An 18,143-nucleotide genomic window follows, 5' to 3' on the forward strand; every position below is an offset into this window, starting at 1 on the left:
GGTGGGTAAACCTGCTGGCACCTCAGCACGAATCAGGGCGGTGGCACCAACTGGTACTAGTAATCATTGGGTTCTTTACTGCCACACATTTGCTGCTGAAAAGAAAATGCTAGTTTCTCTTAAGAATGCCCTTGATAAAGCAGAAAAAGTTTAATTTATTAGATCTTGATCCTCGCGTGAACATCTTTTTTGATATCCTGTGTGACAAAATGGGAAGAATGCCTAAAGGCCTTCCGCCATCTGCTGAAGTACAATGGTTGATTCAAGGAAAACCACTTGTGTGGCTGAGTTGCAAGCTGAACTAGCTGCTTTTTTTTTGCATGGAATACCATTTTTCTTGGAGGAGCAACTAACAGACAAGCAATGTTATTGGAATTACGATGTTTGGCAGACATTCGTGAAAAGGAAAGACATGAACCTACCACTTCAAGGAAAACAACTGCTCAAATGATAAAACTTGAGATTTGAAGGGAAAATCGGAATTTTTGAAAACTGGTATCTACCACCATGAGCTTGACAGCCTCCCAGTGCTTAAATTTTTTAAAAATAATTTTTATTGTGCTTTAAGTGAAAGTTTACAAATCAAGTCAGTCTCTCACGTAAAAACTTATATACACTTTACTACATATACCCACTTACCCTCCCTCTAATGAGTCAACCCGCTCCCTCCTTCCAGTTTCTCCTTTTGTAACCGTTTTGCCAGTTTCTAACCCCTTCTTCCCTCCCATCTCCCCTCCAGACAGGAGATGCCAACATAGTCTCAAGTATCCACCTGATGCAGGTAGCTCACTCCTCATCAGCATCTCTCTCCAACCCATTGTCCAGTCCAATCCATGTCTGATGAGTTGGCTTTGGGAATGGTTCCTGTCCTGGGCCAACAGAAGGTTTGGGGACCATGACCGCCGGGACTCTTCTAGTCTTAGACCATTAAGTCTGGTATTTTTATGAGAATTTGGGGTCTGCATCCCACTGTTCTTCTGCTCCCTCAGGGGTTCTCTGTTGTGCTCCCTGTCAGGGGAGTCATCGGTTGTGGCTGGGCACCATCTAGTTCTTCTAGTCTCAGGATGATGTAGTCTCTAGTTCATGTAGCCCTTTCTGTCTCTTGAGCTCATAATTACCTTGTGACCTTGGTGTTCTTCATTCTCCTTTGATCCAGGTGAGTTGAGACCGATTGATGCATCTTTGATGGCCGCTTGCTAGCGTTTAAGACCCCCGACGCCACACTTCAAAGTGGGATGCAGAATGTTTTCTTAATAGAATTTATTTTGCCAATTTATTTAGATGTCCCTGAAGCCATAGTCCCCAAACCCCCACCCCTGCTCCTCTGACCTTCGAAGCATTCAGTTTATTGAGGAAACTGCTTTTGGTTTAGTCCAGTTGTGCTGACCTCCCCTGTATTGAGTGTTGTCCTTCCCTTTACCTAAAGTAGTTCTTATCTACTATCTAAGCAGTAAATAACCCTCTCCTGCCCTTCCTTCCTCCCTCCCCTCTCTCGTAACCACAAAAGAATGTGTTCTCAGTTTAAACTGTTTCTCAAGATCTTATGATAGTGGTCTTATACAATATTTGTCCTTTTGCAACTGACTAATTTCACTCGGCATAATGCCTTCCAGGTTCCTCCATGTTATGAAATGTTTCACAGATTCGTCGCTGTTTTTTATCGATGCGTCGTATTCCTTTGTGTGAATATACCATAATTTATTTATCCATTCATCCGTTGATGGACACCTTGGTTGCTTCCATCTTTTTGCTATTGTAAACAGTGCTGCAGTAAACATGGGTGTGCATATATCTGTTCATGTAAAGGCTCTTATTTCTCTAGGATATATTCCGAGGAGTGGGATTTCTGGGTCGTATGGTAGTTCTGGAAATCTGGGTGGCCTACTGGTTAAGTGCTATGGCTGTGAACCGAAGGGTCGGCAGTTCAAATCCACCAGGCACTCCTTGGAAACTCTATGGGGCAGTTCTACTCTGTCCTATAGGGTCGCTATGAGTCGGAATCGACTCGACGGTACTGGATTTGGTTTTTGGTTTGGATGGTAGTTCTATTTCTAGCTTTTTAAGGAAACGCCAGATCGATTTCCAAAGTGGTTGTACCATTTTACATTCCCACCAGCAGTGTATAAGTGTTCCAATCTCTCCATAGTCTCTCCAACATTTATTATTTTGTGTTTTTTGGATTAATGCCAGCCTTGTTGGAGTGAGATGGATGGTGATATTAACTAATGTCATTTTTTGGATTGTATATTGAAATGTGTGAGCATTTGAAAGATTTTCATAACTCAGCAAACCAGTATTTTCCATGTGACCTACATGACACTTACATAAGCATGCAATTATAAAAGATTCATTCAAAGTGCAAGAGAGGCCACTGGGTTTTAATGTAGCAGAGTACAAACAGTTCATTTATAGGCTTTCAGATTCCACATTGCTGTTAACTTTTAAGAAAGTACCACTTGTTGAGTTTTAGTGTCCTATCGAAGAATAATATTCACAATCATCTGAGAGAGCTATTAAAATACTCAGTTCTCTTCTAACTGCATATCTTTGTGAGGCTGGATTTTCTTTATATACTTGAACCAAAACAACATATTGCAACAAATTAAATTCAGATATGGGTATTAGGATATAGTTGTCTTCTATGAAACCAGACATTTAAAAAATTTGCAAAACTGTAAAACAGTGCCATTCTTCTCACTAAATTTTTATTGCTTTTGGAAAGAAGTTTTTTCATAAAAGTTATTCTTTTTGGTGTGTAATGTGTGTATTGTTTTCGTTATTTTAAATGAGTTAATACTTTTAAAATACCAGTTTTAATATCTGTTATGGATTGAATTATCTCCCCCCAAAAGATATGTTGAAGTCCTAACCCCTGACACCTGTGAACTTGACCTTGATTGGAAATATAGGGTCTTTGAAGGTGTTACCAGTTAAATTAACATGAGGTCATACTAGGGTAGGGTGAATCCTAATACAATATGAGTGATTCCCTTATAAAAAGAGACACAGACACAGAGAGAAGATGGCCATAAGCCAAGGAACACAAAGGATTGTCAGCAACCCCTAGAATCTAGGAAGAGGCAAGGAAGGATCTTCCCTTAGAGCCTTCAGAGAGAGCATGGCCCTGCTGACACCCTGAATTTGGACTTCTAGCCTCCAAAACTGTGAGGACAAATTTCTTTTGTCTTAAGCGACCCTGTTTACGGTACTTTGTTATGACAGCCCTAGGATACTAAGACATATCTGGTACAGTAAATATCAATAGGTATAGCCCATATAAACAGAAATTCTTTGGGGTCCTCAGTAATTCTTAAGAGTGTAAAGGACTCTTGCTACTAAAAATTTGAGAATCGCCTATTAAGTGCTTTACACAAAGCACTTTACATATTCAGTACCTTATGTTCACAACCACCCTATGAGGTAGATAGTATTATCCTGCAGTGCAGTGAATTGTTTTAATATGGCCCTTCTAGCCATAGTCTTGTGACTCCCACAAAATGATTGGGTGGGACTATGCAGATAAGGTGCATGTAGCCAACCAAGGGTATCGGATAGTTTTTGCTACTGCAACTAAGGTGTGTGAATCCCTTGCAGGGGATGGGGCATGCAAATAAGGTACGTGGAACTCTTTGTAGGGGATGGGTTGGTTTTGCCATCCCACTAGGCTTAAAAAGAGCCACTCCCAGAGTGAGGAAGGGGACCTCACTACCGTGAAGAAGGAGAGTTGGGAGTGGAGTATGTCCTTTGGACTTGAGATCCCTGTGCTGAGAACCTTCTAGACCTAGGAGACAGAGAGAGAGAAGTAACACTAAAGAGGGCATGAGACAACAGCAGCACAGGACTGGCAGACTAGGCTCACTGACCCACGATGTGAGAGAGCTGAGCACCCTCAGGCAGGACGCTTCCTGATGGAGTAGGGAGCCACCGGGCAATTTTTGGTGGAGCTAAAGAGCTCTGTAACAGTTGCCCCAGCAGGGCAGAGGCCAGGTTGAGGGCTGAGTATGAGAGCCAAGGATCAAGAGCCGAGAGCGAGGGCTGGGGGCTAGGCGAAAGGCCTGCCAGCGAGCATGGCTGAGAAGCAGCTACCGTGATTGAAGGACTGTATCCTAAGTTGTTCCTGTTACTTTCAAGTTGATCCTGATCCTGAATTGTAACCTATTACTTCCCTAATAAACCCCATAATCGTGAGTATGGTCTGTGAGTTTTGTGTGGCCACTGCAGTGAATTATCAAACCCGGCAGAAAAGTAGAGAGTGCTGTGGGAGGGATAACTGTTGTCAGAATTGGTAAAAAGGTTGGAGGGTGGAGGTATGTCTAACCTCTACTACAAGGGAATCATCAGCACCGGGCTGATGTTAATCTTGGTGATTATCCTCCCCCCTCTTAAAGTTAGACAAGGGGGTCTGATGCTATGCCATTTTTACATACCCTAATTCTCATAGGTGGAGTCCTGGTGGCACAGTGGTTAAGAGCTCAGCTGCTAACCAAAAGATCGGCAGTTCAAATCCACCAGCTGCTCCTCACAAACCTTATGGGGCGGTTCTACTCTGTCCTGTAGGGTCACTATGAGTCGGAATCGAGTCAGTGGCAATGGGTTTATTCTCATATATAAAATTAGGGTAATAATATCGAATCGACTCGATGGCAGTGTGTTTTTTTTTCTAATATCTATGACACAAAGAGGCTATATAGTAAAACATTCAAGAAGTGTTCACCATTGATGTTATTGTGTGTGTATGTGTATACATAGATCAGTAGATTGTCAGGTTTGTTGAAGTATATTTTACATATGGTAAAATTCATCATATTTAGTCTTCAGTTCTACGAGTTTTGACAGATCCATACAGTTGTGTAACCATGACACAAAGATACAGATCTAGAACAGTACCATTACTGTAAAAAAATTCTCTTGTACCCCCATGTTGTCAGCCTTTCCCCTATCCAGAGCCACTGGCAACCACACTGTTCTGTTTTCTTTGCCTATAGTTTTGCCTTTTCCACAATATCAAATAAATGGAGTCACCCAGTATATTGTGTTTTGAGCCTGAATTGTTTTACTTAGCATAATACATTTGAGGTTCATCCATGTTGTACACACCTAAGTAGTTTGTTCCTTTTTACTGCTGGTTAGTATTCCATTGAATGGATTCCACAGTTGGTTTAACCGTTCACCAGCTCATGGACATTTGAGTTGTTTCCAGTGGCTGTTAAGAGTAAAGCTTTGAACATTCGAATACAAGTCTTTGAACGTGTTTTTCTTTTACCTTTGGATTATTTAGAAGTGTGTTGTTAATTTCCAAGTGTTTTGAAACTTTCTAAATATCTTTATCATTGATTTCTTTTTTAATTACGTTGTGCTTAGAGATTTATGTTGCATGATTTCAATCCTTTTAAACTTGTTGAGGTTTGCTTTATGGCTCAGAATACAGTCTATCCTGGTGAATGTTCCATGTGGACCTGAAGCGAGTTTGTATCCTGCTGCTGTTGGGAGGATTGTTTTGTCAGTGTCAACTGGGTCAAGTTGTTGACGGTATGGTTAGTCTTTTATATCCTTAGTAATTTTCTATTTGTTCTACCAATTACTGAGAGAAGGAGTGTTCATTTCTAACTATAATTGTGGAATTTTCTATTTCTTGTTTTGGCTTCATTTGGTGGTGCAGTAGTTAAAATGCTCGGCTGCTAACCGGAAGGGTCAGCAGTTCTAACCCACCAGCCATTGCATAGGAGAAAGTTGTGGCAGTCTGCTTCCATAAAGATTTGTTGTTGTTGTTAGGTGCCATAGAGTTGGTTCCGACTCACAGCGACCCTGTGTACAGCAGAATGAAACACGGCCTGGTCTTATGACATCCTCACAATCATTGTTATGCTTAAGTCCATTGTTGCAGCCACTGTGTCAGTCCATCTCATGGAGGGTTGGAATGGATTGAACTGTGTCCTCCAAAAATATGTGTCAGCTTGGTTAGGCCATGTGTGGTTGTCCTCCATTTTATGATTTTTCTGTGTGTTATAAATCGTCATCTCTGCCTGTGGTTAAAAGGATTAGGGTGGGATGTAACACTGTTGCTCAGGCCACCTCCCTGATCCAATGTAAAGGGAGTTTCCCTGGGGTGTGGCCTGCACCACCTTTTATCTTACAAGAGATAAAAGGAAAGGGAAGCAAGCAGAGAGTTGGGGACCTGGTATGACCAAGAAAGCAGCGCCGGGAGCAGAGCACATCCTTTGGAGCTGGGGTTCCTGCGCTGAGATGCTCCCAGACCAAGGGAAGACTGATGACAAGGACCTTCCTCTAGAACCTACAGAGAGAGAAAGCCTTTCCCTGGAGCCAGCGCCCTGAGTTTGGACTTGTACTACTGGACTGTGGGAGAATACACTTCTCTTTGCAAAGCCATCCACTTGTGGTATTTCTGTTATGGTAGCACTAGATGACTAAGACAGGGATCTTCCTTGTTTCCGCTGACCCTCTACTTTACCAGGCATGATGTCCTTCTCCAGGGACTGATCCCTCCTGATAACACGTCCAAAGTATGTGTGACTTAGTCTTGCCAAACTTGCTTCTAAGGAGCATCGTGGTCATACTTCTTCCAAGACAGATTTGTTCGTTCTTCTGGCAGTCCGTGGTATATTCAATATTCTTCGCCAACACCACAATTCAGAGGCATCGATTCTTCTCCGGTCTTCCTTATTCACTGTCCAGCTTTCACATGCATATGATGCGATTGAAAATACCATGGCTTTGGGTCAGACACACTTTAGTCCTCAGCGTGACATCTTTGTTCTTCAACACTTTGAAGAGGTCCTTTGCAGCAGATTTGCCCAATGCAATGCGTCTTTTGATTTCTTGACTGCTGCTTCCATGGCTGTTGATTGCGAATCCAAGTAAAATGAAATCCTTGACAACTTCAGTCTTTTCTCCGTTTATCATCATGTTGCTTATTGATCCAGTTGTGAGATTTTTGTTTTCTTTATGTTTAGGCGTAATCCATACTGAAGGCAGTGTAAAGATTTACAACCTTAGAAACCCCATAGGACAGTGCTACTCTGTCCTGTAGGGTCACTGTGAGTCAGAATCAGCTAGACGGCAGTGGGGTTTCTTTTGTTTGTTTGTTTTTGTTTTATATTTTCTATATATATTTTGAAGCTTTGTTATTAGGGGAAACCCTGGTGGCGTAGTGGTTAAGTGGTATGGCTGCTAACCAAAGATCGGCAGTTCAAATCCGCCAGGTGCTCCTTGGAAACTCTATGGGGCAGTTCCACTCTGTCCTGTAGGGTTGGTATGAGTCAGAATCGACGCGACAGCACTGGGTTTGTTTTGTTGTTGTTGTTGTTGTTATTAGGTATATAAACATTTATAATTCTTATATCCTCTTGGCAAATCTATACCTTTATCATTATGAACTGCCCCTGTTTGTCCCTGATAATATTCCTGTTCTGAAATATAGTTTGTCTTATATTGTGATAGGCAGAATGGCCCCCAAAATATCGGCGCCCTAAACCCTGGAATTAGCGAATATGTAATTAAGGCTACTTATTCGTTTTCTGTTGCTGCCATGACAAATTATGACAAACTTAATGGCTTAAAACTATGTAAATGGATTGTCTCACAGTTCTATAGGTCAGAAGTCCCAATACATCTTGGCTTAATTGGGTCTTCAGCTTAGTGTCTCACAAGGTTGAAATCAAGGTGTTGGCAGGTCTGTATTCCTTTCTGGAGGCTCTGGGGATTAATCCGCTTCCAAGCTCACTCAGGTTGTTGTTAGATTTCCATTTCTTGTGGTCGTAGGGCTGAGGTTCCTTTTTCTTGTTGGCTGTCATTTGGGGTCATTCTCAGGTTCTAGGGCCCACCCTCATTTTCTGGCTCACAGTCCTCTTTCCATATTCAAAGCCAGCAATGGCAGATCAAGGCCTTCTCATGTTTGGAATCTCTCTGACTTCTCCTTCTGCCCCATCTCCTCTCTGCTTTTTCTTCTGCCACATCTCTCTGACTTACTCCTCTGCCTTCCTCTTCTGCTCTTATGGGCTCATGTAATTCTGTTGGGCCCACCTGTATAGTCCAGGACAATCTCCCTATTTTTTTTTAATTTTTAAATAATTTTTATTGTGCTTTAAGTGAAAGTTTACAAGTCAAGTTAGTCTGTCACATATAAGCTTATATACACCTTACTCCATACTCCCACTTACTCTCCCCCTAATGAGTCAGCCCGCTCCCTCCTTCCAGTCTCTCCTTTCGTGATGCTTTTGCCAGTTTCTAACCCTCTCTACCCTCCCATCTCCCCTCCAGACAGGAGACGCCAACACAGTCTCAAGTGTCCACCTGATACAAGTAGCTCACTCTTCATCAGCATCTCTCTCCAACCCATTGTCCAGTCCCTTCCATGTCTGATGAGTTGTCTGCAGGAATAGTTCCTGTCCTGGGCCAACAGAAGGTTTGGGGACCATGACCGCCAGGATTCTTCTAGTCTCAGTCAGACCATTAAGTCTGGTCTTTTTATGCAATCTCCCTATTTTTTTCCCCTATTTTTAAGGTCAGCTAGTTAGTAAACCTTAATTCTTTTGTCAAGTCCCTTCACAGCAGTGCCTAGATTCATGTTTGATTGAATAACCAGGGGATGAGAATCTTGGGGACATCCTTAGAATCTACCCACCACAGTTCCATACCAAAAGACCCGCTGCAGTCGAGTCGATTCAACCTCACAGGACAGGGTAGAACTGCCGCATATGGTTTCCAAGTCTGTAATCTTTTTACGGAAGCAGACTGCCCTGTCTTTCTCCCACAGAGCGGGTGGCGAGTTCAAACCACTGACCTTTTGGTTAGCAGCCAAGCACTTAACCAGTGTACCACCAGGGCTCCTCCCTACCACAGTTAAGGACTCTAAAATAGATAGATTATCCTGGATTATTCCAGTGGTCCCAATCTAATCATGTAAGCCCTTAAAAAGCAGAGAACTTTCTCTGGTTGGAAGCAAGGAAGATGTGGCAGAAGTTTGAGAAGTCAGATTTCAAGCCTGAGGAGGATTCAGTATGTTGTTGCTGGCTTTGAGATGTAGGGCCTTAGGATGAGAGAGAGGCCTCTAGGATTTAAGGGCAGCTCCTAGCTGACAGCCAGCAAGGAATGGGGACCTCAGTCCTGCAACCCCAAGAAACTGAAAATTGTCAACAACCTCAATGAGCTGGGAAGCAGATTCCTCCCAGAACTTCCTGATAAGAGCCCAGCCAGCTAACACCTTGATTTTGGCTTTTTGAGACTCTGAGCAAAGAAACCAACTGAGCCCACTTGGACTTCTAATCTACAGAACTGTGAGATAATAAACTTGTTTCCAGGGGACCCTTTCCAACCAGACCTCTGGATTGCTCTCTTTGTGCTTTCCTTCTTTCCAGAACTCTGCCCCACAGCTTCTGGCTGCCGTGGCTTTTCTGAACTCTGATCTCTGTAGGTCAGAAGATCGCAATGCACCGGCCCTGGTCTGTTTGGGTTCCCCTCCCTGTGCTGTAGCTGGAAACTGCCTGCAGGCAGCAAGCTGGGCCAACAGTAGGGCTTCCCTTCTCTCTAGTACCGTGGTCCCTCATTGCCTACTGCCTGCTGTCCGTGTCCAAAAACTGTTGTTTCACATATTTTGTCCAGTTCCTTACGGTGGGAGGGTAAATCCAGTTTCTGTTAGAAAAACAAGGTTAGTAAATCAAGTCCTTGACAATGTAGCTTCTAATTAATATTTTAAGGACGTTGTCTTCAGGAATTCCCTTTTATGTGAGATTGAAAATGTGTGTGTGTGTGTTTCAGTCAGTCAGGAAAAATAGAATAAATGTACTAAAATGTTATTGAATATGAACATGGCAGATGGCTGTCTTTTAAACAGAATCAGTGACAGAACTTGGCCATATCCTGAATGTGCTCACATTGTCCAGTCTCCATGTCTTGGTAGGGGTTGTTCCTTCTGCCTGGTACGCTTCCTCACCTCTCTTTCCTGTCTGCCAGCTTTCTACGTGTCTTCCAGGCCCAGCTCCAGGGCCATCACCTCTCTGCTTCCCAGTGCCCCAGATGCAATCCGGATTTCCTCTTCTGGGTTCCCACTGTTGTCGTGTCTGCCTAGAGCACCATTGCAGCACGTCAAGTTGTGTTACAATCGTATGTTTCTCTGTGTATTCCCTCCTGCTGGAAAGCAGCGAATGTGATTTAGTCTTCTTTATGTTTCTTTTATCCCCTAACACAGTACGTCTACGACATAGAACCCTTCAGTAAAGTGTTGTTAAATTAGTGCCTTGTTTTTTTTAAAAAATGCGGTAAGTATATTTATAACAAAACATTTGCTATTTCAACACTTTACATCACAATTCAGTGACATTAATTACATTTATCATGTTGTGCAGCCGTCACCCTTATCTGTTTGCAGATTTTTCCATCACCCTTAACAGAAGTTCAGTGCCTCCCTAAGCAATGCCTCCCTTTTTCCCCCTCCCTCTTACTCTTGGTAACTACTAATACATTTACCTGTTCTAGATATTTCATCTAAGTTGGACCATACAATGTTTATCCTTTTGTGACTGAGTTATTTCACTCAGCATGATGTTTTCAAGGTTCATCCATGTTGTGGCATGAGTCAAGACTTTATTTCTCTTTATGGTTGAGTAGTACTCCATCATATGGACGGACCACATTTTGTTTATCTGTTCATCTGTCAATGGACATTTCGGTTGTTTCCACCCATTGGCAGTTGTGAATAGTGCTGCAGTGAACATTGGTGTACATTAATGACTGTGTGCTAAAAAATATCGCTGTTGTTACCCCCCATTGTCAGTTTCACATGTCTGTAAAAAAGGGATCCTCTTTAATCATTTTGCTTTTCTCCTAGTAAATTCCTCATATACGCCTGTCTGCTGCTGTTTTCTGTGCTGCTGGCCCTTCGTCTGGATGGCATCATTCAGTGGAGTTACTGGGCTGTCTTTACGCCAATATGGCTGTGGAAGTTAATGGTCATTGTTGGCGCCTCAGTTGGAACTGGAGTCTGGGCACGAAATCCCCAATATCGGTAATACTGCTTTACACAGTCTACTAGTTTCTGCTCTGAAAGAGCAATATCTTAGTTTTTCTCACTTTTATTGATAGAGTAAGCACCATTTGTCTCATTCCCTTCTCTGGAGTTTTATATGACAGGAAAACTGACTTCTAAGTTTTTAAAAATTAACGTTTACAGCGTGTTTTCCTGCAAAAGCAGTGTCATTTTGGGTGATCAAGTTCCTAGCCAGCTCACAAAAGCCTGTATAATCCAAAATGCACCCACAATATAGAACTGTTACACCATGCCAGGCCTAGGAGTATGAAACGATCCTGTTTTTAGGAGCATGTGCTCAGAGTTCTAGATTTGGTCATCAGTCCTGAAACTAGGGCTCCTGTTGCCCCAGTCTCCTGGTCCTGGGCTCTCAGTACCGTCACCGGTGTGGGGAAGCTAGCTTGGCCAGGAGACTGTAAGTCCCTGAGAGCAGCTGGGGAGCGAAGAGAAATGAGGAGAGCAGAGCCTTTGGGAGCAGGGGAGAGGACTAATCTTTACCTGCTTCAGCCTGCCCTCCACCCGCCCCTGATTCCTGGATGCCTCAGCTGGGCTACATCGCTGCTAGTTGGCCCACTCCAGTCCACAGCCTGGTGCTGCAGGTGCCTGGGAGAGCCAGAGAGTGAGGGGACCACCTTATTCCTTTCCTTTCTCCCTCGCAGAGACTGGAACTACAGAAAGGAATGAACATTACCACCAAAAAAAAAAAAAACCAAGCTAGACTTTAACTGTATAAAGGTGGGAGGAGGAGGAGGCGGGGGTGAGCCTGGGATCCGGTAGAAAACAAAAAAAAACAAACCTGTTGCCGTCAAGTCGATTCTGACTCGGTGACCCTATAGAACATGGTAGAACTGCCCCATAGAGTTTCCAAGGAGTACCTGGTGGATTTGAACTGCTGATCCTTTGGTTAGCAGCTGTAGCACTTAACCATTATGCCACCAGGGTTTCCAAGGTGAGGTAGAGGCCTAGTCTAAACCTTCACAGGGAAGGCAGGGAGGGAAGGAATGGCCCTGAGGCAGGTGGGGAGGGGAGAGGAGATCTGTATAGCAGCCTAGGGCAGCTGCTCTGGTGAGAAAAGGGTAGACCTTGGGACCACCTCAACTTGTTTAGTTCTTTATTATTAACTTTAAAATAAGATTTAGATTATGTAAAATACATATCATATACAGATTCAGGATTTCTTCAGGTATCTTTTGCTCAGCCACTATTTGTGATGTACTTTTTATGCTGAGAAGAGCAGAAACTCTGAAGCGCCTTGGTGGGGTTGGGGCCACGCACTTTCATGTTAGCTATTTAAAAGTTCTTAGATTTTTTTTTAATAAGATTACCTGTGTGGATCCAAGTCTTCTTTTTTATGGGATTTTTTTCAGGTATCTAATGTATTTGATACTCAGATAATGAAAAATTAAATAACTAAACATTTTAAGTGCCACTAATTGATATTTGGAAACCCTGGTGGCGTAGTGGTTAAGAGTTATGGCAGCTAACCATAAAGGTTGGCAGTTGGAATCCACCAAGCGTTCCTTGGAAACTCTATGGGCACTTCTGCTCTGTCCTATAGGGTCGGTACGAGTCGAAATTGATTTGACGACAATGGGTTTTTTTAATTGATATTTAGATGCTATTTGAACTCTTCTCTGTAGGTTCAAGATTTTTAGAGCAAGGAAAGGAAGTGAGTGTGCGTGATTGACTGTACTGAGTAGAGCTTGCCAGCATAACCGCTGACCGTGATTTCTTTGTGTCCTAAACTCAGGTGTGTGATCACCAACAAGACGGGTCAGAAATGCAAGTATGCATTTTGAATGACTGTTGTAGGCCTTTCAAATGCAGTATTAAGCATTTTCCTAATCAGTGGCCTTGTTATTTTTCATTGTTAATCTATTAAGTTCATACATGATGCTGAAACAGCTAAATACCCTGATTTGGTTTGAGGGCTTCTGCTCTTTACCATTCATCTCCAGGTGTTAAATCATCCTGGTGGACTAGAGAGAAAAATAAAAAAGCCATCAGTACTTGATAGTTGCATTTTAAAGTGATACCTAACAATAGTTACTACTGAAATATAACACACACTTGTTCTTAAACCTAGAGTTATTTTTTATAATACTGCGTGGCATGGTTTACATGGTTTTTGATTGGTTGAGAGATGAGGAAATGAGACTTAAGGAGTGTTTGTCAGCTTTAAGCAGCAGAAGCCGTCGGCTTGAATAATCTGAGAAGCAACTCTTGTAGTTGAATTTAAGTTTATGAACAAAAGTTTTATGTGCAGGGTCAGGGAAATCCTAACTGTGGCCACTCCTTGTGTGAGTCCTTATACAGTGAAAGCCTAGCTTGGTGGTAATGTTCATTCTTGTCATGTAGCATTTCTTTGAGGTTTTAAAGATTGCCTATTAAAGATTCGGTTTCTGTTAGATTTCTACCTGGCTTTCTTTCACTTTTTGTCAGTTTTACTAATAAGATTCAAAGCATCAACATGGACTGCTTGCTTGTAATGCAGATTCTAAACTGAGGGTTTTTTTTTCTCTCATGTCCCTTTTTAGAGCAGAAGGAGAAACGTGTGTGGAATTCAAAGCCATGTTAATTGCAGTGGGTATCCACTTGCTCCTGCTGATGTTTGAGGTCCTGGTCTGTGACCGGATCGAGAGAGGAAGCCACTTCTGGCTTCTGGTCTTCATGCCACTCTTCTTTGTCTCCCCCGTGTCTGTTGCAGCTTGTGTTTGGGGCTTTCGACATGACAGGTCACTAGAGGTGAGATTTCCTGTATTTAATAATGCTATCTATAATTAAGAATTTATAACTTATGTTACAATTATAATTAAAAACTCTTTGGGTCAGTTATTTGAGGGTAAATATCTTGCCCTTTGTTAGAAAGAGAGTGCTCACTCATTCTAGATCGTGGTATACAAGGACAGACAAGGCGATAGAAGTAAACCTGCTTCTCTTTCTTGACTTAGAACATTGGCTTGCACCCAGGCCGTCAGTCTTCTTCCTGCTCACTTCTTTCCCTCTCCACCTCAGACCCCGTGGCCTAGCCTCTTGCCTGCTCTTTGGGTAGCTTATCCTGATGTGCCCATCTGTTTATTTGTCCAGTCAGTCCACATTTTGCTAGCATATGTCTAAGCATGGGGGATACACAGATGAACAAAGTAGCAATACTAGTAATGCCAATAATAATAGTGGGAATAACGGCAGATGACATGTATTGAGCACTTACTGTGTGCCAGGCATTGTGCTAGGCACCTTATATGCAGTATCTTATTAAATATTCACTACAACCGTGTGAGGTAGGTGCAGTTGTCATCCTTGTTTTCCATTTGGGGAAACTGAGGCCCAAAGAGGGGAAGTAATTTGTTCCTGGCCTCACATTAGGGGCAGGGGTAGGACTCCATTTCCGTCAGCCTGATTCCAAAGTCCAAGCTCTTAACTGCATGGAAGCTGAGGGCCTGGAGCCATGCGGAGATGGCTTGACAGGAGAGCTGGAGGATACAGACTCCTTGCTTTTAGCCGGCAGCCTAAAAAGTGGAACAAGGAGACTGCAGTTTGGTTGGAAGGTGCCTATGAGCCAGAGGGTGGTTCAGGGTATGTGAGCCTCAACCACTTACCCTGAGAGGAAGGTGCCAGTTGAAAGGGAGGATGATGGAGCAAGGCTCCCTGGGAGCCAGAAGGAACAGAACACAGAGTACCAGGAAGGGCTTGGCCTTGAACAGGGGCAGGGATTCCTGGACTTTGGTACTGGAGGAAAGGCCCCAGGTAGGTGTGCTTGGTCAGTAGGGGTGGAACCTAGAGGGAAAGCACCTCTGCTGCCCAGGTCACCCTCCCTGCACGCCCTAAGCCTTCATCAATCCAGGCTTCCCACTGGCTGCTTGCCAGTTGCCAGGTGCTGCTGAAGAGAGTCACGTGGCCTGTGGATTGGACACCATAGGTTTATGGTCTCCAGTGCCACCCGACCATGCCTTCTCGATGGGGGTGGGGGGCAAAAATTGTTACTGGGATGGGGGGAGATTGGGAAAAAAATCTGAACTCTTTCTACAAATAAAATACAGGTGCACATACAGTATATAAACAGATATACAAGATATCTGTACTGGTAAAATTTCGTGGGGAGGGTCAATGAGGAAGAAGTGTCCAAAAAAGCTTCCCAGCTGGTAGCGGTAATGAAAACAAGGCTGAGAGGCACGGAGCTCGGCCCTCCTTCCCTTCTGCATCTGCCGCCTGTCTCTCTGCATGGTGCCCCCAATTCCCAGCAGTCACATGAATCCCTTGCCTCTCTTAACCTCCTCCCCCCTGCCATTCTGCTTGCCCCATACCTGTTCTCTGACATGTGTGTTTCAGACTTCGCCCCTTCCAGTGCCTCTAAGCCTCTGCTCCAGAGCTTGTCCACACTCTCCAGGAACTTTGGTCTCATCTTAAAGAGAAAACAAAACAGCAGCGGCAAAACTTTGGCAATCCTCTGCTTAGCGGTTGTGCTTCTCCTTTCCCCTTACAGAAATGCTCTGCTAGTCTGTGACTGTTGTCCATGTCTTGGAACATCCCAAGACTCCCCTTGCTCCTCATGAGCCCCATTTCTCTGGACGTCTCTGTCTTTGGCTCCTTTGCTGAGTTCCTCTTCCTCACCTACTCTTATAAGTCACTTGCGTAGGATTCCAGTCTTAGGCGTGTTCTGTTCTCACTGGGCACGTTCTCTGAATGATCTGGTTCACACTTCCTGCTTCCACTACCACCTAGATGCAGTTGACTCCTAAAGTCATATTTGTAAACTCAGATTTCTCCACCAGCGCCAGAATCCTTACCCAACTTCCCTCTGAATCTTTATTCCTTGTATTGGTGACAGGTATTTTTCCATCCATTCATCCAAACTTTTCGACTTTCTGCCTGTGTTGCTTTGTATGTTTTTTTCTGTTACCTGAACAAATGAAGTTAGAACCAAGCTTTAGAATCATTTTCAAAAGCTGACATTGAAAACCGATCACTGAGAGCAGTGTTTCTCGGTGGGGGAGAGGGTGTGCAATCGGCATTTTGGGTAGGAACTTTTCTGTTGAATAGGGCTGTCCTGTGCATTGCAGGACAGTTATCATCCCTGACCATTGCCCACTAAATCCTTGTAGTGCCCCTCCCTCCCCAGCCAAGCCTTTGCATTTTTGTGAGATCCCAAAGTGCTCCTGGTGATCAGCTTCAAAGAGGTCACAGTCTTGAAAATCCTATGGAGCAGTTCTACTGTGCACACACAGAGCCAGAAAGGAAGGGGTGGGATCCAGGGTCGAGATGTACAGAGATGGTTACAGAACTGACTCGATGGCAACTAACAACAACAGGAGCCTGTGAAGGAATGACTAAGTCAGTATTTGCCCTGTGAGTCTGGAAAACTTTTGGGAACCTCTGGGCCAGATCGTAGACAGCTTTGTGTGCCGTGCTGAAAAGTTTGAATTTTCATTCCGTAGGCTTTGGGGCACCATTAAAGGGTGGCAAGTAGTGTAAGCACGCTGGCCAGTGTTCCAGCCGGAGTGGAAAGCAGCCTAGAGGGTGATGGAGAGCACAGGGCCATCGGACTGGGGGCAGGGAGGCTGGTAATGGGGCTGTCGAGGCGGGGGTGAGGTTGACAAGGAGAGCCTGAGCTAGGACCATAGTAATTGGAACAGAGAGCAGAGAGGGGATTCAGGTGTGAAGGATTTGGTGACTGAATGCAAGTATGAGACGGGGAATCTGGGTGCTGCCCAGCTTCGTGGCTGGGGTAATTAGACAGTTTTGGTACCTACAGAGAAGGGGGAGGGACAGGGTAAAGGTGCCTCAACTCAGTTTTGGGCTCGATTCATTGAGGTGCCTATAGGACAGCAACAGGGTATATGGACAGCTGGGCCTGGTGCTCAGAAGGCAGGCTAGATTTGAGACAGCTTTGAGAACCAACCAAGAGGAGACGATGCAAGTTCATCGTCTTCCCCCAAGGGCAGAGTGAGTAAGTGAAAGTGGGGGTACGCATATGTATGTGTCTACTGGGGAGACAGAAGGACTGGGTTTAAAGCTCTGGGGAATATCACCATTTGAGGAGAGAAAAAGGATTACCAGAGCAGGAGGATGCCAAGACTGCGTGGTGGGGCCCTAGAAGCCCAGGAGGAGAGTTTGAGGAAGAATGGAGTGGCCAACCCTGTCAGGGTGCCAACTGAAAAATATTCTGACACCACAGCAGGGGTGATCGTCATCTTGGTGAAAGCTGGCGCCCCATGGCCGTGGGGGTGGAGGCTAAATCACAGTGGGAGGAGCTGGAAATGTGAAGTGAGGCCATGGAGATTAAGCTCCCAGTACCAGCTCAGAAAGCAAAGGAGTGAGAGAGCTAGGGCTAAGAGAGTACAGGATCAAGGGGGGCTGGCTTTCTTTCGTTTGGGGGTGGTTTTGTTTTTAATGGAAAAGTGTTCAGCTTGTTTCTGCGCTGTGGGAAAGATCAGTGGAGTAGGCGGGGTTAAAGTCTTAGTAAGGAATCTATAACTGATGTTTTGATCGTACAAGGTCCTTGAGGAGCCAGAAAGGAAGGGGTGGGGCCCAGGGCCGAGGCCTGGGTAAGAGAAGAAGGAAGTACAGGGATGGTTACCAGTAGAGATGCTTGCTGTGGGGCAGGAAGGAAGCTTGGGGCATCCACTGCTCGGGCCTGGAGCAACATAAAGGGTGGGGCAGCCACTGAGCAGAGGGGACGTGGCGCACACCAGCGGCAGGTTTCCTTGGGGGCAGCACTGCTTGGCTTCTCAGGTACCAAAAATTAGTGTAACTTCAAAAGGTTTTACTTTGTTGTAATTGGCATCACGTTACAGTATGTTAACCAGGTCATTCCAGTATTGAATGCAACTTTTACTTTGTTTAACTAATTCTTCTCTTCCTTTTTAGTTAGAAATCTTGTGCTCTGTCAACATTCTTCAGTTTATATTCATTGCCTTAAGACTGGACAAGATCATCCACTGGCCATGGCTTGTATGTAACGTTCTAAATCTTTAAAAAAAACTTTTCATTTTTATTGTAAAAGTAATTCATGTTCATTGTAGAAAACTTGGGACAGATATAGCTAATAGCATAAGCATAGCTAATAGAGTAAGAATCCACCATAATCCCACCACTGGTTTGT

General features: G+C 44.1%; 1 protein-coding gene across 4 annotated transcripts in view; it reads left to right on the forward strand.

The window, feature by feature from the left end:
• Positions 1-18,143, forward strand: part of LOC100664033 (transmembrane protein 185A) — a 58,709-nt gene that overhangs the window by 29,220 nt on the left and 11,346 nt on the right. For 3 of the 4 annotated variants that reach the window (XM_064277689.1, XM_064277687.1, XM_064277688.1), the window contains 3 exons: positions 10,844-11,020; positions 13,579-13,786; positions 17,909-17,992. In XM_064277689.1, coding sequence (XP_064133759.1) covers positions 10,844-11,020; positions 13,579-13,786; positions 17,909-17,992 — 469 coding nt within the window. The remainder of the gene's footprint in view (positions 1-10,843; positions 11,021-13,578; positions 13,787-17,908; positions 17,993-18,143) is intronic. The other variant, XM_010600763.3, reaches the window with a different exon arrangement.

The sequence above is a fragment of the Loxodonta africana genome, chromosome X, assembly GCF_030014295.1.
Source record: "Loxodonta africana isolate mLoxAfr1 chromosome X, mLoxAfr1.hap2, whole genome shotgun sequence".
Taxonomy (NCBI): domain Eukaryota; kingdom Metazoa; phylum Chordata; class Mammalia; order Proboscidea; family Elephantidae; genus Loxodonta; species Loxodonta africana.